At 42.8% G+C, this 22,483-nt stretch overlaps 2 protein-coding genes across 5 annotated transcripts in view; both read right to left on the reverse strand.

Moving 5' to 3' along the window:
- LOC308128052 (NLR family CARD domain-containing protein 3-like) overlaps positions 1-22,483 on the reverse strand; it is a 268,285-nt gene that overhangs the window by 63,662 nt on the left and 182,140 nt on the right. For 3 of the 4 annotated variants that reach the window (XM_080493727.1, XM_080493728.1, XM_080493729.1), the window contains 5 exons: positions 21,622-21,723; positions 21,467-21,545; positions 20,947-21,154; positions 18,944-20,744; positions 17,497-18,863 (listed from right to left, as the gene is read on the reverse strand). The exons of the other annotated variant lie outside the window; for it this stretch is intronic. In XM_080493727.1, coding sequence (XP_080349853.1) covers positions 18,683-18,863; positions 18,944-20,744; positions 20,947-21,154; positions 21,467-21,545; positions 21,622-21,723 — 2,371 coding nt within the window. In that variant the 3' untranslated portion in view covers positions 17,497-18,682. Of the gene's footprint in view, positions 1-17,496; positions 18,864-18,943; positions 20,745-20,946; positions 21,155-21,466; positions 21,546-21,621; positions 21,724-22,483 lie in introns of those variants that run through there. 4 annotated transcript variants of the gene reach the window in all.
- LOC308128051 (protein NLRC3-like) overlaps positions 4,285-22,483 on the reverse strand; it is a 200,404-nt gene continuing 182,205 nt past the window's right edge. The window contains exons 13-18 of the mRNA XM_080493720.1: positions 11,970-12,137; positions 11,523-11,705; positions 7,834-8,016; positions 7,023-7,205; positions 6,554-6,727; positions 4,285-6,249 (exon numbers count right to left, since the gene is read on the reverse strand). Of these exons, the coding sequence (XP_080349846.1) occupies positions 6,243-6,249; positions 6,554-6,727; positions 7,023-7,205; positions 7,834-8,016; positions 11,523-11,705; positions 11,970-12,137 (898 nt within the window). The 3' untranslated portion in view covers positions 4,285-6,242. The remainder of the gene's footprint in view (positions 6,250-6,553; positions 6,728-7,022; positions 7,206-7,833; positions 8,017-11,522; positions 11,706-11,969; positions 12,138-22,483) is intronic.

The raw sequence follows: 22,483 nt of genomic DNA on the forward strand, positions 1-22,483 counted from the left end.
ACACACACACACACACACACACACACACACACACACACACACACACACACACACACACACACACACACACACACACACACACACACACACATAGAGTGGGGGAGGGGCTTATCAATGTAACCTGAGTCCACTGAGCTCAGCTGTTAGATCACATGACCTCTCATGCAACATGAGCAGTGGTTGTTCAGTGGTAGAATTCTCGCCTGCCTCCTGGGAGGCCCGGGTTAAATTCCCGGCCGATGCAACATCAAGTTTTCATCGTCATCAATAAGGAGCAAATGTAACTATCCTGCCTTGTCTGAGTTAACGGTTGTGAGTTTGAATATTTCATGTCATAAATTCTATCTAGCATAGTTCTGTGCAGTATAAAGTATATAGACATGAAGAAACAACCATTAAAAAAGTATTCCAGGCCTCGTTGGTGCAGTAGGCAACGCATCAGTCTCATAATCTGAAGGTTGTGAGTTTGAGCCTCACACAGGGCAAATGTTTTAGCTCTAATTCTCGGTGTCTTCGACAGTGGTTGAACACACATCTCCTTGTTAGTATAGTGGATACTGTCCCTGTCTGTCATGTGGGAGACTGTAGTTCAATTCCCTGACAGGGAGAGTGAAACCTTTTAGTTTTGTCATTGAAAATCATGAGGTTCAGACTGGGAACGGCCCCTTCCAGCCATTCCAGCTGTTGTCAATGTGAACATAAAAGTTACACAGTAAGACTCTGGAGTCCATTTGTGGTTCCCTTTCTAGGACCTCATCACTGGACACCGGGTTCTGTGCACCTTTTTTTTAGGGACCGAGCCCAGAAGGGAAGCTGCCTGGAGGCGAGGACCCTATTGCATCTGTAGTGTTTCTTTCTTTGTTTCTTCTCCTGACCACATCGAACCCAAATTTGACCCTAAACATTCTCAACAGATTTGGCACATTCATCAGGACTGGTGCAGTCTATAAGAAAAGGTTAAAAATTAACCCACAAAGTGCCGAAATGTGCTTTTTTTATTTGTTTCTTACTGGTCAACGTATTACTCTTCATTGTAATCATTTTGAGTTATTATAATTTTTTTAAAAAGTGCTCTGTTGTTTTTTTTTTTATATCTTTAACTGTTTCTGAATAAATTGAAAAAAAGTCTCATACAAATCAGATGGGAGAGGCACCTCATGGAGATCAGAGCAGATCAAAGCAGGAGAAAATCTTTGCTCTGAACATCTCCATTGCAAAAGGTGGTGATCTCCTTCAATCTGATATGATCTCAGCACTGGAGCCATGGAGACGCAGAGATCAAAGGAGATCAGCTTTATTCAACCTTCAGCATTCACACTTGCATTTTCTTCTGGAAATACAAACCTTTATAATTATTATTATCATAACAGGTCTCTGATATCTGGAGGAGTCAGACCATTCAAGGCTTTAAAAACAAGCAGTAGCATTTTAAAATCTCTTGTAAAACTGACAGGCAGCCAGTGAAAGGAAGAAGGGATTGGTGAAATGTGGTCCCTCCTCCTGGTGCCTGTTAAAAAGCTGCTAGCAGCATTCTGCTCCAGCTGCAGTCTTTGAACATTGAGCCTACTGATGCCAGAATAAAGGGAGTTACAGTAATCCAGCCTGGACCAGATGAAGGCATGTATTAGTACTCTCCCTCTGCTTCATCTGATGATGTCATCACCAAGGTTGTGAAAAAGCCCAATAACCAGAACCTTCATTGTGATCAGGTGTGGTGCAACATGGAGACAGCTGAACCCCGTGGAACGCCAGAGCTCCAGGACCCAACCTGGACACCCCTGTCCTAGACCAATGTGCTGACATGTTGAAGAAGCTAAAGGAATCAACTCATTGTCATAAGTAAGGCAGGAGATCAAGACTCTGGATGGTCTCCAGTCCATCACAGGACAAACACACAGAGACAAACAGCCACACACACCTTCACACCTGGAGGACATTTACTGTCACCAGTTAAACTCACATGCTGGTTTTTGGACTGTGGAAGGAAACCAGAGTACCTGGAGGATGGATGGATCCATGTAAAGTTTCTTCTTCAGTATTTTAAATCAAACCTCAGCAAGAAGCTAGTGGTGCAATGGAGAACGGGACTGACTATGGATCAGAAGGTTCTAGGTTCAACTCCTGGCTAGCTCGATAATGTTCTAGTTAACTTCACCAACAACATTTCATTTGTTGTTGTTGGAACCTTCACATTGTTCTACAAAGACCCAAAAGCCTTAAAAGTCATGGATTCTTTAAAAAGTTGAAAAGAAAATCTTTCTTCTATCATTTGTTCCCAAGATTCACACCAATACTGAGTAAAGGAAACTTTTTCCTAGTGAACATAAGTCATGTCTGTATATTCCATCCATCATCCACCCATATATATATATATATGGGCTTTTCTCAGTCTGCCCTGACTAAAATAAATACAAACTAAAACTTCTACATAATAAAGGTAAAAAAATGTTGATAAGCTGATAATGATCCTACAGTTGCAGAGTCACTTAACTTACCGTGCAGAACATAGTTCATTCTAGATCCTTTCACTTTGAAAGCTAATGGCAGAGATCATGAATGCATTAATAACTCATAAAACATGCCTAAACCCCAGAACCTGAACACAATTATGATACATTTGGTAAGGTACCAATTCTACACAGCATGTATTATACACAGAAATGCAGTAAAACACTGAATTCACTCTTGAATGCAATAAAACTCTCTTTCACTGTATTTATGATGAATTGGTATATAATCAAACAAAGTTATCATCGTATCAATTCATATTGGCCCCAGTATGGATGATTTATTAAGGGTTGATAGTTACTGTACTTAGCATGGAGAATCTTTCGGAATACAAATGTGACAGTTCTTAAACGTGACGGTATAATAGATGGCCAAATAGACGTCCAGAATTACAGCCTGGACGGATGGACGTGTCTTGGACGTCTATGGATGTTACTTGCTCAGTGGGTTTGATCTACAACAGAAGCTGATCTCCTTTGATCTGCTTTGACCTCAGCTATGGAGACGCCATGGAGCCATGGAGATGCTGAGATCAAAGGAGATTTATTCAAAGGAGAAAGCAGCTTTATTCAGCCCCTTCAGCATTCACGCTTGCATTTTCTTCTGGACATGCAAATGTCTAGTTTCAGTAGACTTCCTGTTTGAGGGTGAATATTAAACTCCCTCTCCTCCTCACCGTTCAGTTTTTACATTCAGTTTTGTGTACAATGAACTTTCTAGTGATTTTAACTCATTAAAAGACACAGCTGTCCATATAGAATATTTAAAACTAACAATTAAATACATAAAAGTGAAAAAGGGGTCGGATTTAATTTTTTTTAATTTTGTAATGAGGTGTCGGTCAAAATCTGGGAGGGGCCAGATCCTGTTCCAGCAAGATCCGGCCCAAATTAAGGTTTGTGCTTATGTAACAAGACGTCGTCGTCCATTAAGCTCCTGATATGTTGGAAACTGTGTTGATGAATTTCAAAAACCATTCTTTGTGTTTCCGCCCGGTTTCCAACAGGGGACCTTTTGCGTGTGAAGCAAACGTGATAACCACTACACTACAGAAACTCTGCTGGAGGTTAACAGGGTGGTGTGAAAACATTTGACCACAAGCAGCAACTCAATCCAGAAGAGACTGGAACAAGAACACAGCTCCTTGGACCGCTTGGTTTCCTCACTCAGCTCATCTCACTCTGAGGGAAAAGTTGTTCTTGATGATAAAAAAGTTCTTCTGAGAACATCAGTCCTCATCACTTTCTGCAGAGGAACATAGAGAGTGAGCTACCAGCAGCTGCTCTCTGCTGAGGAGAACATCAGTCCTCAGATGGGACTCAAACCCACAACCCCTGGCTGAGAAGGGAGAGGGATACACTTTAAATAACATTTCAGATGATTTATCATTTAGGCGGTTGTGTTTCTGTGTGTGTGTGTGTGTGTGTGTGTGTGTGTGTGTGTGTGTGTGTGTGTGTGTGTGTGTGTGTGTGTGTGTGTGTGTGTGTGTGTGTGTGTGTGTGTGTGTGTGTGTGTGTGTTCAATGACAGTTGGATCTATTTGATGTTTCACATTGAGGATTTGCTGTGAGATTCTCTGCACTTTAACACTTGAATTGTGAATCTCTTTGTTTAGTGTTAAAGGTAAGATCAGATTCTTCAATAGATCAGATCAAAGTACTTTAATAGAATGTATTCAGTCCTCCTGACTGTCCTTTTGGAATGCCAACAGTTGTACCTCTTTGTGGATCAGTGAAGCCTGGAGCAGCCGCGGTAGAAAAGATGCTCTCTCAAACTGACGCTTCTCTACTTTATTGAGCCTTGCAGGTGAACTCACTGTAAGAACAATGAACACAGAAAAATACCATGAGCAACTCTTAACAGCAGGTTTTACCTTTAAACTTTTACCATATTTACTACCTTACATGAATTGCCTTAAATTATTAACCTTTGACAATCTCTACCTTGAGTGCTCTTATTATGTAATTTCCATGTATATTTACAACTTTGTCCTTTTTAACCATATGTCTGTACCATGCAATAATATAAATTACCTTTTACTTTACATTAAAATTAAACTGTAACCTTGAAATCACAGTACACTAAGCATGACTTTTACTGCTCATCAACGTTCCTGGTACTTCCATCTGATTTACAACATTTACTCACAGTCTGAGTTCTTTCAAAGTAAAAGCATAAGCACTATACTATCATTACAACATAAAATAAACACTTATGAACCAAGTGCAAAAAAAGAACTTAATATCCAAGTCATTTACAAAGCCTATTTTCTGACATATTTGTATCCCTGCTAATCTCTTGTTGGTCATGCTGAGGTGATCCAGTGGAGCATTTTCACTGTTTCTTTTCTTTATTCAAAGATTGTCATTCATTCAGAATGTCAGATTCTGATCAAAGTAAAGATCAAAGTAACACAGCAAACACTATGAACAAAGAGTGTGTGTGTGTGTGTGTCTGGCCTGGAGTGATGACTGGAATGACCTTGAATGTCCACCAGGTGGAGGAAGACGTTGGTAGGTCAATGTGGTGACCGTGACAACCACTAGGGGCGTGCGGCGGCACACAGAGGGAGAGCGCAAAGGCCTGATGTGTCCACCAGGTGGATGTCAAGAGGAATTGCGAAGACCCACGCAACCACTAGAGGCGTTTGACTCGTTCTGTCTGGAGGCCGCAGTGGTTGCTAAACGACCAGATAAACAAGACACCCGTCGCGCGAGTATGCGCGAGGGGGTCTCGGAACGATGCGGTCCCACCTACTCCCGTAAAGACTGGTGGACTTTGTCGGCCCGGTTCTGAGCGCCGGAGTTCTAACGGGACATGCAGATAGAACTCTGGTGATGGATGTGGATGTGGTTTAGCAGCACCAGATAGCAGTTTGGCTGCTAAATGTGACTGTGTGTGTGTGTGTGTGAGCTTATCTGATCAGATAACAGGAGCGGCGGCGGATTAGTGAAGGAGGGGGAGAGAGAGAAGGGAGTTAAAAAGTTCTGGGCCGGTCCACATGAGTTAACACGCGGCTCCTTGTGTCTCCGTACGAAGTCCTGCGTCTGGATGGACGTGAATCCGTCTTGGAGACGGTGTGTCTTCGCAGGTGGGACTTTTATACCGGCGCATCATGGTCCGGCTCCCTGCTGTGCTCACCATGGCCTTGGCCAATCAGAGCCGGGTTGGCTTCAGAGTTTCCGGGGTGTTTTCTACGTCTGTGGATGGAGTTGGTGGATCCCCCTGGTGGTGAGGTGCAGGGATGCAGCTTCTAGGGAGGGGCTGCCGTGGACCCCCTGATCGGGGTCACGTGACAAATGGTGAATTTTTCCAGTGGCGAGGAGGAGGAAGAGGAGAAGGAGGAGGAGGAGGAGGAGCAGGAAGAAGAGGAGGAGGAGGAGCAGGAGGAGGAGGAGGAAGAGGAATAGGAGGAGGAGGAGCAGGCCCGAGGAGGAGGAAGAGGAAGAGGAGGAGAAGGAGGAAGAGGAAGAGGAAGAGGAAGAGGAGGAGGTGGTGAAGGAGGTGGAGGAGGAAGAGGAAAAGGAAGAGGAAGAGGAGGAGGAGGTTCAGTCCACACAGTGACGGTTCTGCATCACATCCAGAGGAACCCTGGTTCGATGCTGGACTCTCACAGCTCTTCACACTGCACCACTGACACTCAGCTGATCTTCTAGTGGTTCCTCTGCCACTCACTGCTGGATGAAGCTCTGCTCTCCTCATGGATCTTCAGGACACACAGCGTCCTCTCTGCTCTCACCACCTGCAGAGAGATGAGAGAGATGAGAGGTGATGAGGAGAGTCTCTGTGGAGCAGCTAGGACTTCAGTCCTGTCCACAGCAGCAGCTCAGAGCTCATGAAGGACCACCACTGTCAGACCAACACAACAAGCCTGAGGCTCCTCTGATTGGCTGACTGTGTCCTCTGCTGTCCAATCCTGAAGCTGCTCAGCGTTCTCCTCTCACAGCCTCACAGAGCAGTCAAACTCTGGATCTTTGTTCTCACACTAACTGTGTTTAGTAGAAACCTGCTGGAAGCAGCATGGACTCACTCCAACATCTACTGACCTGAGAGTCTGCAGGCTGCAGTCTGGACTCTGCTGAAGATCAACCAGCTGCTGCACATCTGGACCCTGAAGGTTGTTGGAACGCAGGTCGAGCTCCTTCAGGTGGGAGGGGTTGGACTTCAGAGCTGAGGCCACAGAAGAACAGCTGATCTCTGACAACCTGCAGCCCCTCAACCTGAATAAAGAGAGAAAGCAGCAGAATGAATGAGGAGAACCAATCAGATGTGTTGATGGAGAAATGAGCAGCTCCACATTACTGAGTCCTGATCAATGAGCTGTTCTGTTGTTGTGGATCTTCATCACACTCATCCTCCACATGTCAGCACAACATTGCCACTCCTCCTCATGTCCACACACATCAGTAACAAGCTGCTGAGCTCAGTCCATCTCTCACTGCAGGATCAGAGTCTCACATCACAGCTGCTCACAAACATTTCTCCTTCTACAACAGTAACAGACAGTCAACTGACCCCAGAGTCTCCAGACTACAGAGTGGACTCTCCAGAAAACCACACAGCTGCTCAACTCCTGAATCCTGCAGCTGGTTCCCACTCAGGTCCAGATGTTTCAGATGTTTCAGGAGGGAGGGGTTGGACTTCAGAGCTGAGGCCACAGAAGAACAGCTGATCTCTGACAAACTGCAGCCCCTCAACCTGAATAAAGAGAGAAAGAAGTGAGATTAGAGGACAAAGTTTGATGTTGAAGTCATTGAGACTGAAGAAGTGTAAAGTTAAAGGTTATTATAATAATATTGTACCAGTCTGGTCCACTCAGGATGAAACTGGACTGTATGTGGTCCCTGAAGTACATTAAATCTGATTTAATAATTACCTTGTATACATCTTATATACATGTATATATGGATATATATTGTATACATCTGTGTACTGGTTCAGTTATGTGCTTTTAAATAACCAGAACATATTTAGTGTTTGGTTTGTTCAATATCAACTGGTCCTACTATTTGAAATGTTTTTTTGTTTTTTATCCCATTAATCTATTAATCTAAAAATAATCACTGATTAATCGATTATTATAATAATAGTTAGTTGCAGCCCCAGTTGACGGAGAATTCTCCACTGCAGCACCTTGCTTCTTCTACCAAGCTTTGAAATGTGGAGCTCCACACGGCTCTGCCACAGTCACAGGACTAAAGCCCAGAGAAGAAGTCTCAGTTTCTCATGGAGATCCTCAGTGTGGATCATCTCATATCAGCCTGATGTCTGACCTTTAGTGTCAACACAACTTTCACTGCACACAAACTCAAACATGGAGTCTGACCTCAGAGTCTCCAGACTACAGAGTGGACTCTCCAGAAAACCACACAGCTGCTCAACTCCTGAATCCTGCAGCTGGTTCCAACTCAGGTCCAGATGTTTCAGATGTTTCAGGAGGGAGGGGTTGGACTTCAGAGCTGAGGCCACAGAAGAACAGCTGATCTCTGACCAACTGCAGCCCCTCAACCTGAATAAAGAGAGAAAGCAGTGAGATTAGAGGACAAAGTTTGATGTTGAAGTCATTGAGACTGAAGAAGGTTCAGACTGGAAGAGTTTAGAAATGTAAAGTCCAAACAGCTGAAGCCACCAGGAGGAGAAGAGTCTCATCAACATGCTGATCACTAACATGCTGCAGAGCTCAGTCCATCTCTGTCCTCCAACATCTGGATCACACACACACACACACACACACACACACACACACACACACACACACACACACACACACACACACACACACACACACACACACACACACACACACACACACACACACACACACACACACACACACACACACACAAACACTCCTCCTTGTCCTCTTGTTCCTCCTCCTCCTCCTCCTCCTCCTCCTCCTCCTCCTCCTCCTATTCCTACTCCTGCTCCTCCTGCTCCTCCCCCTCCTCCTCCTGCTACTCCTCTTCCTCTGTTTTCCTCTTCCTGCTCCTCCCCTCCCCACCTTCTCCTCCCCCTCTTGATCTGTTCTCCTCCTCCTCCTCCACTCCTCCTCCTCCCCTTCCCCCTCCTCCTCCTCCTCCTCCTCCTCCTCCTCCTCCTCCTCCTCTTGCTCTTGCTCTTGCTCTGTTCTCCTCCTACTCCTCCTGCTCCTCCTCCTCCTCCTCCTCCTCCTCCTCCTCCTCCTCCTCCTCCATCCTGTGCTGGAGGCTCCGCCCCTCTGCAGGGATCTTTGGGATCATTATGTTACATTACTACATGGAAGTGAAGCCAGAGTGTTTTATGAAGTAATCATGGAACCTGATTGTAACTAACTTCACTTCCAGGTCTTGTATGGCGTTCTGACCGCAGGCTGAGGTCTGCATGAGGCAGCAGGGGGCGCTCCGCTATGAGACGCATCATTAATAGAACTTCTTTCTAATGAAGCCAGACTTTAGCTTCATCAGTAACGACTAAACAAACCACATACTACTGGAAAGGAAAGCTTGGATTTGGAGCCATAAAATGATCCTTTTAACGGCTTCATGTGAAAGAAAAGTAGAATCAGAGTGTTTCTGTAGGTTGTCATTGTCCCTCATCACGGTGTGTTAACAGTTAAATATGTGTCCGTGCACAGTGACGTGTCTGCTCAGTACAGGGTGGAGCTCTTACCGCTCCACACCTCACAGCTTCTACTGGAGTCACAAGAAGTTGGAGGAGCATGGAGCAGTGAGGTCAGCGTGAACAGAGCCGCTCGGAGGGGCCTGGCGGCTACAATGACGTCATTCAGTGGCACGGAGCCGTACAGAGCTCGCCGACGCGTCAAGAATAAAACAGGCTTTAAGGATCAGTGGCGCCACCAGCTGGAATCCTGTACTCACTGTGAGTACAATTCTTTTGAAGGTGTGGAAAAAAAAAAAAGTTAAAGCCTTGGGCTGCTGTTTGTAGAGCTACAGACACAGAACTAATTCATAGAGCTACACAGAAAAGAATCTCACATGAACACACCTCTCTCCCTCGTCACAGTTGCATGTTTACCAACTCGTCACAAGAGGGCAGTATTGCACCGTGTGTGTGTGTGTGTGTGTGTGTGTGTGTGTGTGTGTGTGTGTGTGTGTGTGTGTGTGTGTGTGTGTGTGTGTGTGTGTGTGAGAGAGAGAGAGAATCAGCACTGCCGATGTGGACATCAAGAAGAAATGATTGTTAATGAAGAACCGTATCAAATAAAGACAAAAGTCATTCAAAGCACAAAACCTTTAAACTGGACGAGGAGGCGGATTTGGTGTTCAAAATTTTGACGACTAATAAAAACAGAACCGCTCCACCAGTGAAAATGATATTGGGGATTATTGAGGAGGAGAGTCTCCTCTGTCATTTAGTAGGTTTCTGAAGTCGATAGATATTCGTGCTCAGAGTAGCTAACGTTTGAAAATCTTACTTTAAATGGCAAATTGCAGACTTCCTGTCAGATTTAGGTCAGGGGTTCCAGCATGTGATTTGTTGGGCTCGATGAGACGAACAATTGAGTTTTGGTTTGATCAGTCTACAACATTCCTACGGGCCGTTTAAGTGTATTTGGTGGCCGTTGTAGTGTTTGTAGGTGGCGCTAGAGAGCACATTTTGGTTCTCTGGGGGTTAATTTTTACATTTTCATTTAATATCACCCAGTGTTAATGAGTGAGTCAAATTTGGTGAGTCCCTGAGCATGTTTAGGGGGTCAAATGTATTCGCCTTCAGAGGTTGAGGGCCGTTTTTGATAGAAAATCATACTTTGAAAGGCAAACTGCGGACTTCCTGTCAGAGTTAAGTCAGGGGTAGCAGTATGTGATGTTTAGGTCTCGATGAGACGAACAATTGAGTTTTGGTTTGATCTCTCTACGACATTCCTATGGGCCGTGGTGCACATTTTGGTTTTTCTAGGTGGCGCTAGAGAGACATTTTGGCTCTCTGGGGCTTAATGAGCGTGCCAAATTTGGTGAGTTTTTGAGCATGTTTAGGGGGGTTTTATACAGGTTTTTTTTTTTTTTTTTTTGCAAAAAACTAATATTAATAAACATTTTAAATACAACAGAGTCCTGGCCTCCAGGTCCAGGCCTCCTTTGGAGGTCCTGGTCTCCTTTGGGAGGTCCTGGCCTCCTTTGGAGGTCCTGGTCTTTCTGCTCGGTCCCTCATAATGGTCACATCAGCTCAAACATCTGCAATTAAAAAATCTTTTACTGCCAGAGTGCAGAATACCTGCGGATGTTCCAGCCCTTGGTTTGGCATGTTGCTCTGATTTTGGCCCTGGAGGAAAACTAATTGAGGAGCCCCGGTGTTAAGGATAAAAAAAGGTGCTGCAATTTAAAGCGTATTTAAAAGATGTTAAAAAGTCAATAGGACTAAATTACAGCTCAGGGTTAAAACAATAAATGAAATAAGTTCAAAGTGATTAAAACTACCCTATAGATGTATTTTATTTTACTGTGTCTCAAATAGAGTTTAAAAGGCTCAAACAGAGTAGTACTTTTCAGGCGAAAGCAGTAGTGTGTTACTCTAAAAGGCCAGCAGAGGGCGCATGGCGATTGAAGGAGCCTAAAAGCTGCACAGAGGCAGCAGCATATTAAATCCTGCAGCCGAGCCAAACCCCAGCTCGTGGTCTGCCTCTTTGTTTCCTATTACAGGATGGAATCACACCCCTACATGACACACACTGGGTCAGGGGGGCAACAATGGCAGAGTGAGGGAGAGTTTGGAGCTCCAGCTGGGAGATCAGTGACTCTTCATCCAGGAGAGATCAGCCTGCTTTGAAAGCTGAAGGTCAACATGGAGCGTGTCAGAGGTTGACGGAGAATTCTCCACTGCAGCACCTTGCTTCTTCTACCAAGCTTTGAAATGTGGAGCTCCACACGGCTCTGCCACAGTCACAGGACTAAAGCCCAGAGAAGAAGTCTCAGTTTCTCATGGAGATCCTCAGTGTGGATCATCTCATATCAGCCTGATGTCTGACCTTTAGTGTCAACACAACTTTCACTGCACACAAACTCAAACATGGAGTCTGACCTCAGAGTCTCCAGACTACAGAGTGGACTCTCCAGAAAACCACACAGCTGCTCAACTCCTGAATCCTGCAGCTGGTTCTCACTCAGGTCTAGATGTTTCAGATGTTTCAGGAGGGAGGGGTTGGACTTCAGAGCTGAGGCCACAGAAGAACAGCTGATCTCTGACAACCTGCAGCCCCTCAACCTGAATAAAGAGAGAAAGAAGTGAGATTAGAGGACAAAGTTTGATGTTGAAGTCATTGAGACTGAAGAAGGTTCAGACTGGAAGAGTTTAGAAATGTAAAGTCCAAACAGCTGAAGCCACCAGGAGGAGAAGAGTCTCATCAACATGCTGATCACTAACATGCTGCAGAGCTCAGTCCATCTCTGTCCTCCAACATCTGGATCCTCCTAAACTCCTCTCAGTGGTTTGACTTCAACACATTCTAACTTCAGACAGTGAACTGACCTCAGAGTCTCCAGGTTACAGTTTGGACTCTCCAGTCCAGCACACAGAACCTTCACTGATGAATCCTTCAGCTGGTTCCTACTCAGGTCCAGATGTTTGAGATTGGAGGAGTCAGACTTCAGAGCCGAGGAGATCACTCCACAGTCGGAGAGTTGACATGAAGAAAGGCTGTAATGAGACACAGAGAGGACAGGACGTTGTTATGAGGACCTCAGAGCTTCAGATCGTCTTCTCTGGGTTTGACTTTGGCTTCATGTGGACGTGAAGGAGAGGACATGGAGGTCCACATGTTTTGTTCATGTCTTCAGTTCCAGATGTTGAAGTGAAGCTGTGGAGTGGAGCTGGACGTCCTGCTACTTCTTTCTATTCATTACAGTGTTTGGTTGGAGAGACGGGGACAGTGGAGACAATCATTCTTCTGAGAGACACAATTCATTCATTCATTCATGGTTTAGTTTGTGAGAACTGTGGGAGCAGAGACATTGTCCTGGAGTTTGTTCAATCTTCTTTGGTTCTAGTTTTGTACTTCACTTTGATTTGAGTCTTTTTGTCAGGAAATTGTCCAGTTTGGAAAGACAAAGGTTCCAGATGTGAGTCAGTAGTTTGGAGATAAACTCAATCACCCTCTTTACTGGTTTCATCTCCATTTAGTCTCAATCTGAAGATTTGGTTTTATATTTGATAATAATTTCTATGATTTCTTCCTTACTAATGAAATGTCTCTGGGTCTTTCTCTTTACACTCTTTAATAGATTCTATGTGTCTTTAATAGGATTCTTCTTTTCTTAGATTTCACCACATTTAGTTTTGTAGATATATGAACATTCTCACAGTAGTAGTTAAAGTATTTTTATATTTCACATATTTATTTGCCACTTCTTTTGTGTTTTACAGATTCTCTGTATCATGTATTTTTCCTTTTGACAGAATCTTTTAATCCTTCTTTGATCAATAGATGATCTTTGTTATTGTTTTCTTTGTTTAACATTTCTTCCTAATTCTGCATTTCTTACAGCTTTATTCACATTGTTGTCTAGATATTCTGATTCCCAGTCACTTGTAATAAATAGCTCTTTTCCACCAGCTCCTACTCAGCCTTACTCCACTTGACCCTACTGGCCTTGCCTCTACTCCACTCAGCCTCACTTGTTTTCCATTACAATAGAACGACCACGGCGTGGGCGGAGTCATCGGAGCTTTCCCCGTCATGCACAAGTAATCACCCCGATGTGATGCTTCACTGTCCGGTGTTTCGGTTTCACTGGTGCTCCTGTTAACTGGTGACTTCTGCCACAAGCTGTTAGTAGCTACTGATGTTAAAATAAGAAAAACAAACCATACGATACTTTAAATTCTAATGGAGATGTGGTTAAACAGCGTTCACCAGGACAGCCAGGAGCAACACTGATCAGGTCCAATCAGCAGTTTTTACTTTGGACATGTCAAAGTATTTATTTGATATCCACAGTCCAATTGTTGATTCCTGTCCTCAATGACTCGCCCAATACTGAGTTCCTCTAACACAATAAATGTTTCCTCCTACTGCCACTCTCCCTGGCCCGGTTCACAAACTGTGTCTGCACACCTGGCATCGATTAGGTGGAGGCTTTAGAACCTCCACCTTGCCCTAGCTCCACCTAGTGGGCAAACATACATTCTAAACCCAAATGGCCAGTCAATAATAGGGCACACACAAACAGAAACAAACAAACCCATATGAAACCTTAAATGGCTCCTATAGTAGGAACTAGAGGAAAAGTGCATTAAGTTTATTTTGGTAACTCCATTAAGTCCTCAGTCCAAACCCGTCTGTATTACCGTCTGTTGTCCTTATTGTTTTGTAAACAGTTGATGTTGTTGGGAACACTGGTTGTACATCAGGCAATTTGACTGTTGATGATGATGAGTAACAGTGATATGACCACTTTTTTCAGTAATGAGTAATCTAACGTGTTACTATTTCCAAACCAGTAATCAGATTAAAGTTACTTCTTATATTAAGTCCATGCGCGTTACTATTGCAGTGTTACTATTGTAGTGTTACTATTTTAGCATTACTATTGTAGTTTTACTATTGTAGTGTTACTATTGCAGCGTTACTATTGTATCATTACTATTGTAGCATTACTTTTGTTGCATTATTATTGTAGTGTTACTATTGTGGTGTTACTATTGTAGCATTACTATTGTAGCATTACTATTGTAGCATTACTATTTTAGCGTTACTATTGTAGCTTTACTATTGTAGCTTTACTATTGTAGCGTTACTATTGTGGCTTAACTATTGTAGCTTTACTATTGTAGCATTACTATTGCAGCGTTACTATTGTAGCATTACTATTGTAGCATTACTTTTGTTGCATTATTATTGTAGTGTTACTATTGTGGCGTTACTATTGTAGCATTACTATTGTAGTGTTATATTGCAGCGTTACTATTGTAGCATTACTATTGTAGCATTACTTTTGTTGCATTATTATTGTAGTGTTACTATTGTGGTGTTACTATTGTAACATTACTATTGTAGCATTACTATTGTAGCATTACTATTTTAGCGTTACTATTGTAGCTTTACTATTGTAGCTCTACTATTGTAGCGTTACTATTGTGGCGTAACTATTGTAGCTTTACTATTGTAGCATTACTATTGTAGCGTTACTATTGTAGTGTTACTATTGCAGCGTTACTATTGTAGCATTACTATTGTAGCATTACTTTTGTTGCATTATTATTGTAGTGTTACTATTGTGGCGTTACTATTGTAGTATTACTATTGTAGTGTTACTATTGCAGCGTTACTATTGTAGCATTACTATTGTAGCATTACTTTTGTTGCATTATTATTGTAGTGTTACTATTGTAGCCTAATTATTGTAGCGTTACTATTGTGGCATTACTATTGTGGCGTTACTATTGTAGCATTACTTTTGTTGCATTATTATTGTAGTGTTACTATTGTAGCCTAATTATTGTAGCGTTACTATTGTGGCCTTACTATTGCAGCATTACTATTGCAGCATTACTATTTTAGCGTTACTATTGTAGCTTTACTATTGTAGCGTTACTATTGTAGCCTTACTATTGCAGCATTACTATTGCAGCATTACTATTTTAGCGTTACTATTGTAGCTTTACTATTGTAGCGTTACTATTGTAGCGTTACTATTGTAGCCTTACTATTGTAACATTACTACTGTGGTGTTACTATTGTAGCATTATTATTGTAGCATGATTATTTTAGCGTTACTATTGTAACTTTACTATTGTAGCGTTACTATTGTAGCGTTACTATTGTAGCCTTACTATTGTAACATTACCACTGTGGTGTTACTATTGTAGCATTTCTATTGTAGCATTACTATTTTAGCCTTACCATTGTAGCGTTTTTTATTGTAGCATTACTATTTTAGCATTACTATTGTAGCGATACTATTGTAGCGATACTATTGTAGCATTACTATTTTAGCGTTACTATTGTAGCTTTACTATTGTAGCGTTACTATTGTAGCGTTACTATTGTAGCATTACTATTGTAGCCTTACTATTGTAGCGTTACTATTGTAGCGTCACTATTGTAGCATTACTATTGTGGCATTACTATTGTACCGTCACTATTGTAGCATCACTATTGTAGCATTACTATTGTAGCGTTACTATTGTAGCATCACTATTGTAGCATTACTATTGTAGCATTACTATTGTAGCATTACTATTGTAGCATTACTATTGTAGCATTACTATTGTAGCGTTACTATTGTAGCGTCACTATTGTAGCGTCACTATTGTAGCGTTACTATTGCAGCATTACTATTGTAGCGTTACTATTGTCGCATTACAATTGTAGCATTACTATTGTAGCATTACTATTGTGGCGTTACTATTGTAGCGATACTATTGTAGCGATACTATTGTAGCATTACTATTTTAGCGTTACTATTGTAGCTTTACTATTGTAGCGTTACTATTGTAGCGTTACTATTGTAGCATTACTATTGTAGCCTTACTATTGTAGCGTTACTATTGTAGCGTCACTATTGTAGCATTACTATTGTGGCATTACTATTGTACCGTCACTATTGTAGCATCACTATTGTAGCATTACTATTGTAGCGTTACTATTGTAGCATCACTATTGTAGCATTACTATTGTAGCATTACTATTGTAGCATTACTATTGTAGCATTACTATTGTGGCATTACTATTGTAGCATTACTATTGTAGCATTACTATTGTAGCATTACTATTGTAGCGTCACTATTGTAGCGTCACTATTGTAGCGTTACTATTGTAGCGTTACTATTGTAGCATTACTATTGTAGCCTTACTATTGTAGCGTTACTATTGTAGCGTCACTATTGTAGCATTACTATTGTGGCATTACTATTGTACCGTCACTATTGTAGCATCACTATTGTAGCATTACTATTGTAGCGTTACTATTGTAGCATCACTATTGTAGCATTACTATTGTAGCATTACTATTGTAGCATTACTATTGTAGCATTACTATTGTAGCATTACTATTGTAGCGTTACTATTGTAGCGTCACTATTGTAGCGTCACTATTGTAGCGTTACTATTGCAGCATTACTATTGTAGCGTTACTATTGTCGCATTACAATTGTAGCATTACTATTGTAGCATTACTATTGTGGCGTTACTATTGTAGCGATACTATTGTAGCGATACTATTGTAGCATTACTATTTTAGCGTTACTATTGTAGCTTTACTATTGTAGCGTTACTATTGTAGCGTTACTATTGTAGCATTACTATTGTAGCCTTACTATTGTAGCGTTACTATTGTAGCGTCACTATTGTAGCATTACTATTGTGGCATTACTATTGTACCGTCACTATTGTAGCATCACTATTGTAGCATTACTATTGTAGCGTTACTATTGTAGCATCACTATTGTAGCATTACTATTGTAGCATTACTATTGTAGCATTACTATTGTAGCATTACTATTGTGGCATTACTATTGTAGCATTACTATTGTAGCATTACTATTGTAGCATTACTATTGTAGCGTCACTATTGTAGCGTCACTATTGTAGCGTTACTATTGCAGCATTACTATTGTAGCGTTACTATTGCAGCATTACTATTGTAGCGTTACTATTGTCGCATTACAATTGTAGCATTACTATTGTGGCATTACTATTGTAGCATTACTATTTTAGCATTACTATTGTAGCATTACTATTGTGGCGTCCAGCAGGATGAGATTCTTCTCTACAAAGACACTTTATTATTAAACAGAAGCGGCTGCTCGTTCTCTCCTCCAAACTAACAGACACACACAGAGCATGCTGTCCGACCTGACCCGCCCCCTTCTCCACTCTCAGCCAATCACAGACAAACTCACTCTCACTAATTCAGGTGACACAAAAGAATTGGAACCAAGAAATGTCAACACTAAACCATATCATTGCTACAAGAACTGCAGAGATGTTGAACTCTTTTTGTATTTTTTTTTCAATCAATCAATCGATCGATCGATCGATCAATCAATCAATCAATCAATCAATCAATCAATCAATCAATCAATCAATCAATCAATCAATCAATCAATCAATCAATCAATCAATCAATCAGATACTTTATTTGCCCCAGAGGGGGGTAATTAAAAGGTCGGATAGAGCAGATAGAGCAGACAGTGCAAATATATAAATAGATCACTAGTTTAATGAAGGTTAAAGGTTAAATATGTATCAGCAGGAGGCCAGGCAGTGATCAGAACTGAGTTTGTGGCAAAAAGGAGTAACTAGTAATCAGTACTTGGATTACTTTTTCAAACTAACTGTGTCAACACTGATTAGTATTGATCATAGAGTCATGAATCATGAACAAAAAATGGAATCTGATGAGCATCAGAAAACCTCGGGGCACCACCTGTTTAACAGGAAATGATGCCAATTTATATCAGTCTCATCAAGATGTACTGTACAAAACTATTCATTTAGAATTTGAATTCATAGTTTAATAATAACAATTAACACAATTAATCATAAAGGATGAAGAATTTCAGAGTTCCTGACATAGAAGAGGTCGACATTTTATTCACCTTTCTACACATTAATAAGACAGCAAGTAGTGACAGTAGGATTCCTAAGATTATATTCATTTAAAATGAGAAGAAGAAAACTACACAGGTTCTGTTTGAGGGTCAGAAAGTAAAGACAGTGGTTCATGAAGCTTCATCTGGCCATCACTAGAATAAACTATTCTATTCTATTTTGTCCCGTGGCTGTGCTTCACTCCACTGATTTGACTGGTTGCTTCATAAGAAGTACTGGTCACTGTGAGGCTCTTGCCTCTGCTCTCTCATCCTCCTCTCTTTCCTTGGTGGATCCTCAGCCTCCTAAGTGATGATATTTTCATCCAGCCACAGGAGCACACCTGAAGTGAGTGTCCTGCTGCTGCTGTGCTTGTCTCATGTGTGGTGTTCTTGCTCGTAGTCGTGTCGGTGTCAGAGTCTGAGGCAGAACTCTGTGACATGGAGCATCACAAACACAGTGAGTGGAGGAAGTAAAGCTGCTGCTCTCCACCTGAACTTACACTGGAAACTTTACTTTGTAGTTTTACTTCCTGATTAATAGAGGAGAAAATATCAAGAGGCTGCAGTGTTCTACTGAGATGTTTTACTGATGTTCTAGAGATGTGAGCAGGAGAACAGAGAGTGGTGAATATTAATGATCAATAAAGTCAGAACCTGAGAGCTTCCAGTTTACAGTGAGGACTCTCCAGTCCAGGAGAGAGCAGCTTCACTCCTGAATCCTGCAGGTTGTTGTCACTCAGGTCCAGATGTGTCAGACTGGAGGACTGAGAGCTGAGGACTGAGGACAGAGCTCCACAGCTTCTCTCTGACAGACCACAGCAGCTCAACCTGAAGAAGAACCAACAATGAAAACCAGTTCAATGTTTGTCATGGACTCAGTTCCACATATTTGTTCATGAACCACGTACACAGCTTTGTTGGAGGCTTTGACCACTGGCAGCAGCTTCAGAAGAGCCTCCTCTGAAGCAGAGTATTTCTTCAGGTCAAACTCCTTCAGATCTTCTTCTGATGACAGTAAGATGAAGACCAGAGCTGACCACTGAGCAGGAGACAGTCTATCAGTGGAGAGACGTCCTGATCTCAGGGACTGTTGGATCTCCTCCACCAGAGAACCATCGTTCAGTTCATTCAGACAGTGGAACAGATTGATGCTTCTCTCTGCAGACAGATTCTCACTCAGCTTCTTCTTGATGTACTGGACTGTTTCCTGATTGGTCTGTGAGCTACTTCCTGTCTGTGTCAGCAGACCTCGGAGGAGACTCTGGTTGGTCTGCAGTGAAAGACCCAGGAGGAAGCGGAGGAACAAGTCCAGGTGTCCATTTGGACTCTTCAAGGCCTCGTCCACTGCTCTCTGAAGGAGATGGTGGAGATTGTTCTTCATCAGGACTGTTGACCACCAGGAGGTTTGTTGTTGTTCATCCAGGAGGTTGATTCCAGAGTCGATGAAGGTCTGATGGACATGAAGAGCAGCCAGAAACTCCTGAAGGCTCAGATGGATGAAGCAGAAGACCTTGTGCTGGTAGAGGCCTTGCTCCTCTTTAAAGACCTGTGTGAACATTCCTGAGTACAGTGAGGCTGCTCTGAGATCCAGGCCACACTCTGTCAGGTCGGAGTCATAGAAGATCAGATTTCCTTTCTGCAGCTCATCAAAAGCCAGTTTTCCCAGAGACTCCACCATCTCCCTGCTCTCTGGACTCCAGTGTGGATCTGTGGCAGCTCCTCCATCATACTTGACCTTCTTGACTTTGGCCTGGACCACCAGGTGGTGGATGTACATCTGAGTCATGGTCTTGGGCAGCTCTCCTCCCTCTCTGCTCTTCAACACCTCCTCCAGAACTGTAGCAGTGATCCAGCAGAAGACTGGGATGTGGCACATGATGTGGAGGCTTCGTGAGGTCTTGATGTGGGAGATGATCCTGCTGGCCTGCTGCTCCTCTCTGAACCTCCTCCTGAAGTACTCCTCCTTCTGTGGGTCAGTGAACCCTCGGACCTCCGTCACCATGCCGACACAGTCAGGAGGGATGTGATTGGCTGCTGCAGGTCGTGTGGTGATCCAGAGGCGAGCAGAGGGAAGCAGGTTCCCCCTGATGAGGTTTGTCAGCAGCACATCCACTGAGGTGGACTCTGTAACATCAGTCAGGATCTCAGGGTGCTGGAAGTCCAGAGGGAGTCGACACTCATCCAGACCGTCAAAGATGAAGACCACCTGGAGGTCTTCAAAGCTGCAGAGTCCTGCTTCTTTGGTTGGAGTGAAGAAGTGATGAACAAGTCCCACCAAGCTGAACTTCTTCTCCTTCAGCACATTCAGCTCTCTGAAGGTGAATGGAAATGTGAAGTGGACGTCCTGGTTGCTTTGGTCTTCAGCCCAGTCCAGAGTGAACTTCTGTGTCAGGACTGTTTTCCCAATGCCAGCCACTCCCTTTGTCAGCACTGTTCTGATTGGTGGAGATCTTCCAGGTGAGGCTTTAAAGAGGTCTCCTGGTCTGATGCTGCTTTCTGCTCTGGCTGCTCTCCTGGATGCTGTTTCAATCTGTCTGACCTCATGTTCCTCATTGACCTCTGCAGTCCCTCCCTCTGTGATGTGGAGCTCTGTGTAGATCTGCTTCAGGAGGGTGGCCTCTCCTGCTTTAGAGAGCCCCTCAAACACAACCTGGAACCTCTTCTTCAGGGCACATTTCACCTTCTGTTGGCAGACTCCAGCAGAAGTTCCTGAAAAGAAGAAAGCAGGAATGAGTTGAGTGTGTTTGACATTGAATGTGAAGATGACAGTGTGTTAGTGGAGATGTTTCTCCTCCATCAGCTCCATCCAGCTCCTCAGTGGAGACCAAACAGCCTCTGATCTGATGCAGATGTTTGATGTTTGATTTCAGCTTTCATCTCCATCCTGTGAAGTGAGATCAAATCCTCTTACTGCTCCACAGACGCTCAGCCAGCTCCTCCTGCTTCATCCTCCTCAGGAAGTCCAGGGTGATCCTCAGAAATGACTCTCTGCTGCTCCTCTGCTCTTCATCCTCATCCTCCCTCTCACTCTCTGAGCATGCTGGGTAATCTGGACTCAGGAGCTTCTTCATCTTCTTCAGCTCCTTCTTCATGAAAGTCACCATGTGGTCCTCCAGCAGCTGGAACAGAGAAACATCTGGAGTTGACTTTGAGCTGAAACGGAAGCCAGATTGAGATGTGAGTGTAAATCCAGTGCAGAGAGCAGGATGGACAACATGTGAAGCCAAATCACACTTCATGTGGGATCTCCAGCAGAAGCAGCTTCAAGCATCAGTGAAGACTGGAAGCTGGATGAAGGTTGGACTGTTTCACTTTGGACCTGAATGGATCTAATAAGCTGAGTGTCTGTTTCATGTTTCAGCTGGAAGTCACAGCAGCTTCTTCTGTCTCATGATGTGACAGTAAAGTGTTGAATGGAGACGTGTTCTCACCATAAATGTGGAGTCCAGATGTCTTTGATGCTGAGGGGCGGAGCCACCAGGGAGAAGCTGGGAGCTCTGCTGGCTCACGCTGCAGAAACATGTTGACTTTGTTAAAGCTGCTGTGTGGTGTGATGAGGAATCCTGAGACAAACACTGATTCTCACCCCTCATCACCACTTCCTGCTCCACATTTAAAGGTTAAGGGTTCCCACATAGAGCAGTCACTCTTCATGGACACACAGCTGGATGGAAACCCAGAGTCAGAGCTAAAAACAAACACAACATCAGGAACAGACTGACTGGAACAATGGAAGATACATGGAAGAACTGAGACTTTGATTCTCTCAGTCAGACTTTGTGAAAATACTGTGAGGATATCTAATAGTTATAAACTGTAGTTCTACATTTAAAGTTACTCTACCAGAAAAACAATCTTCAAAATCTACTTCCTATAAAACATCTCCCTTCTGCAGAGAGAATAAACCAAAACACCAAAACAAGACCATCAACACTCATTTGGACTCATTTCCAACCTGCAGTTTCCCAAATCGATCCACCAAAGTTGATGTTTACAAACAAAACATCAAACTGTGTTGATGTTTCCTAACTGACATCATCTTGGGAAATCTGCCACAAGGGTTTCTGGGATATCAAAGATGGCGTCGCAGAAGCTGAAGCAAAATGATCAACACTGGATTGATTCAGTCCAAAATAAAAGACTGGACTTTCTCAGAGAAAGAGGATTAGAACCTCCAGAATATTCTTAAATGTTGTGAAACTGATCATTAATCAGCAAGAGGTCAACACACTGGTATGTTCCTTTAAATTTAAATGCTGGAATTATGTGTTTGTGTGAGTGTCATGACCAATTCCATTCAGAAAGGTATTAATGTATTAGAGATGAATATCAACAACTGAAACTGGATCCTACATTTTTCATGTTTCCCAAATGGATTCTGGTGGAATAACTTTAAAGTTAAAAATCCTTTAGTTCAAATCTTTTACATCCCCCCATCCCCCTCTCCT

Source organism: Lipophrys pholis (genome assembly GCF_963383615.2).
Source record: "Lipophrys pholis genome assembly, contig: SCAFFOLD_38, whole genome shotgun sequence".
Lineage (NCBI taxonomy): Eukaryota > Metazoa > Chordata > Actinopteri > Blenniiformes > Blenniidae > Lipophrys > Lipophrys pholis.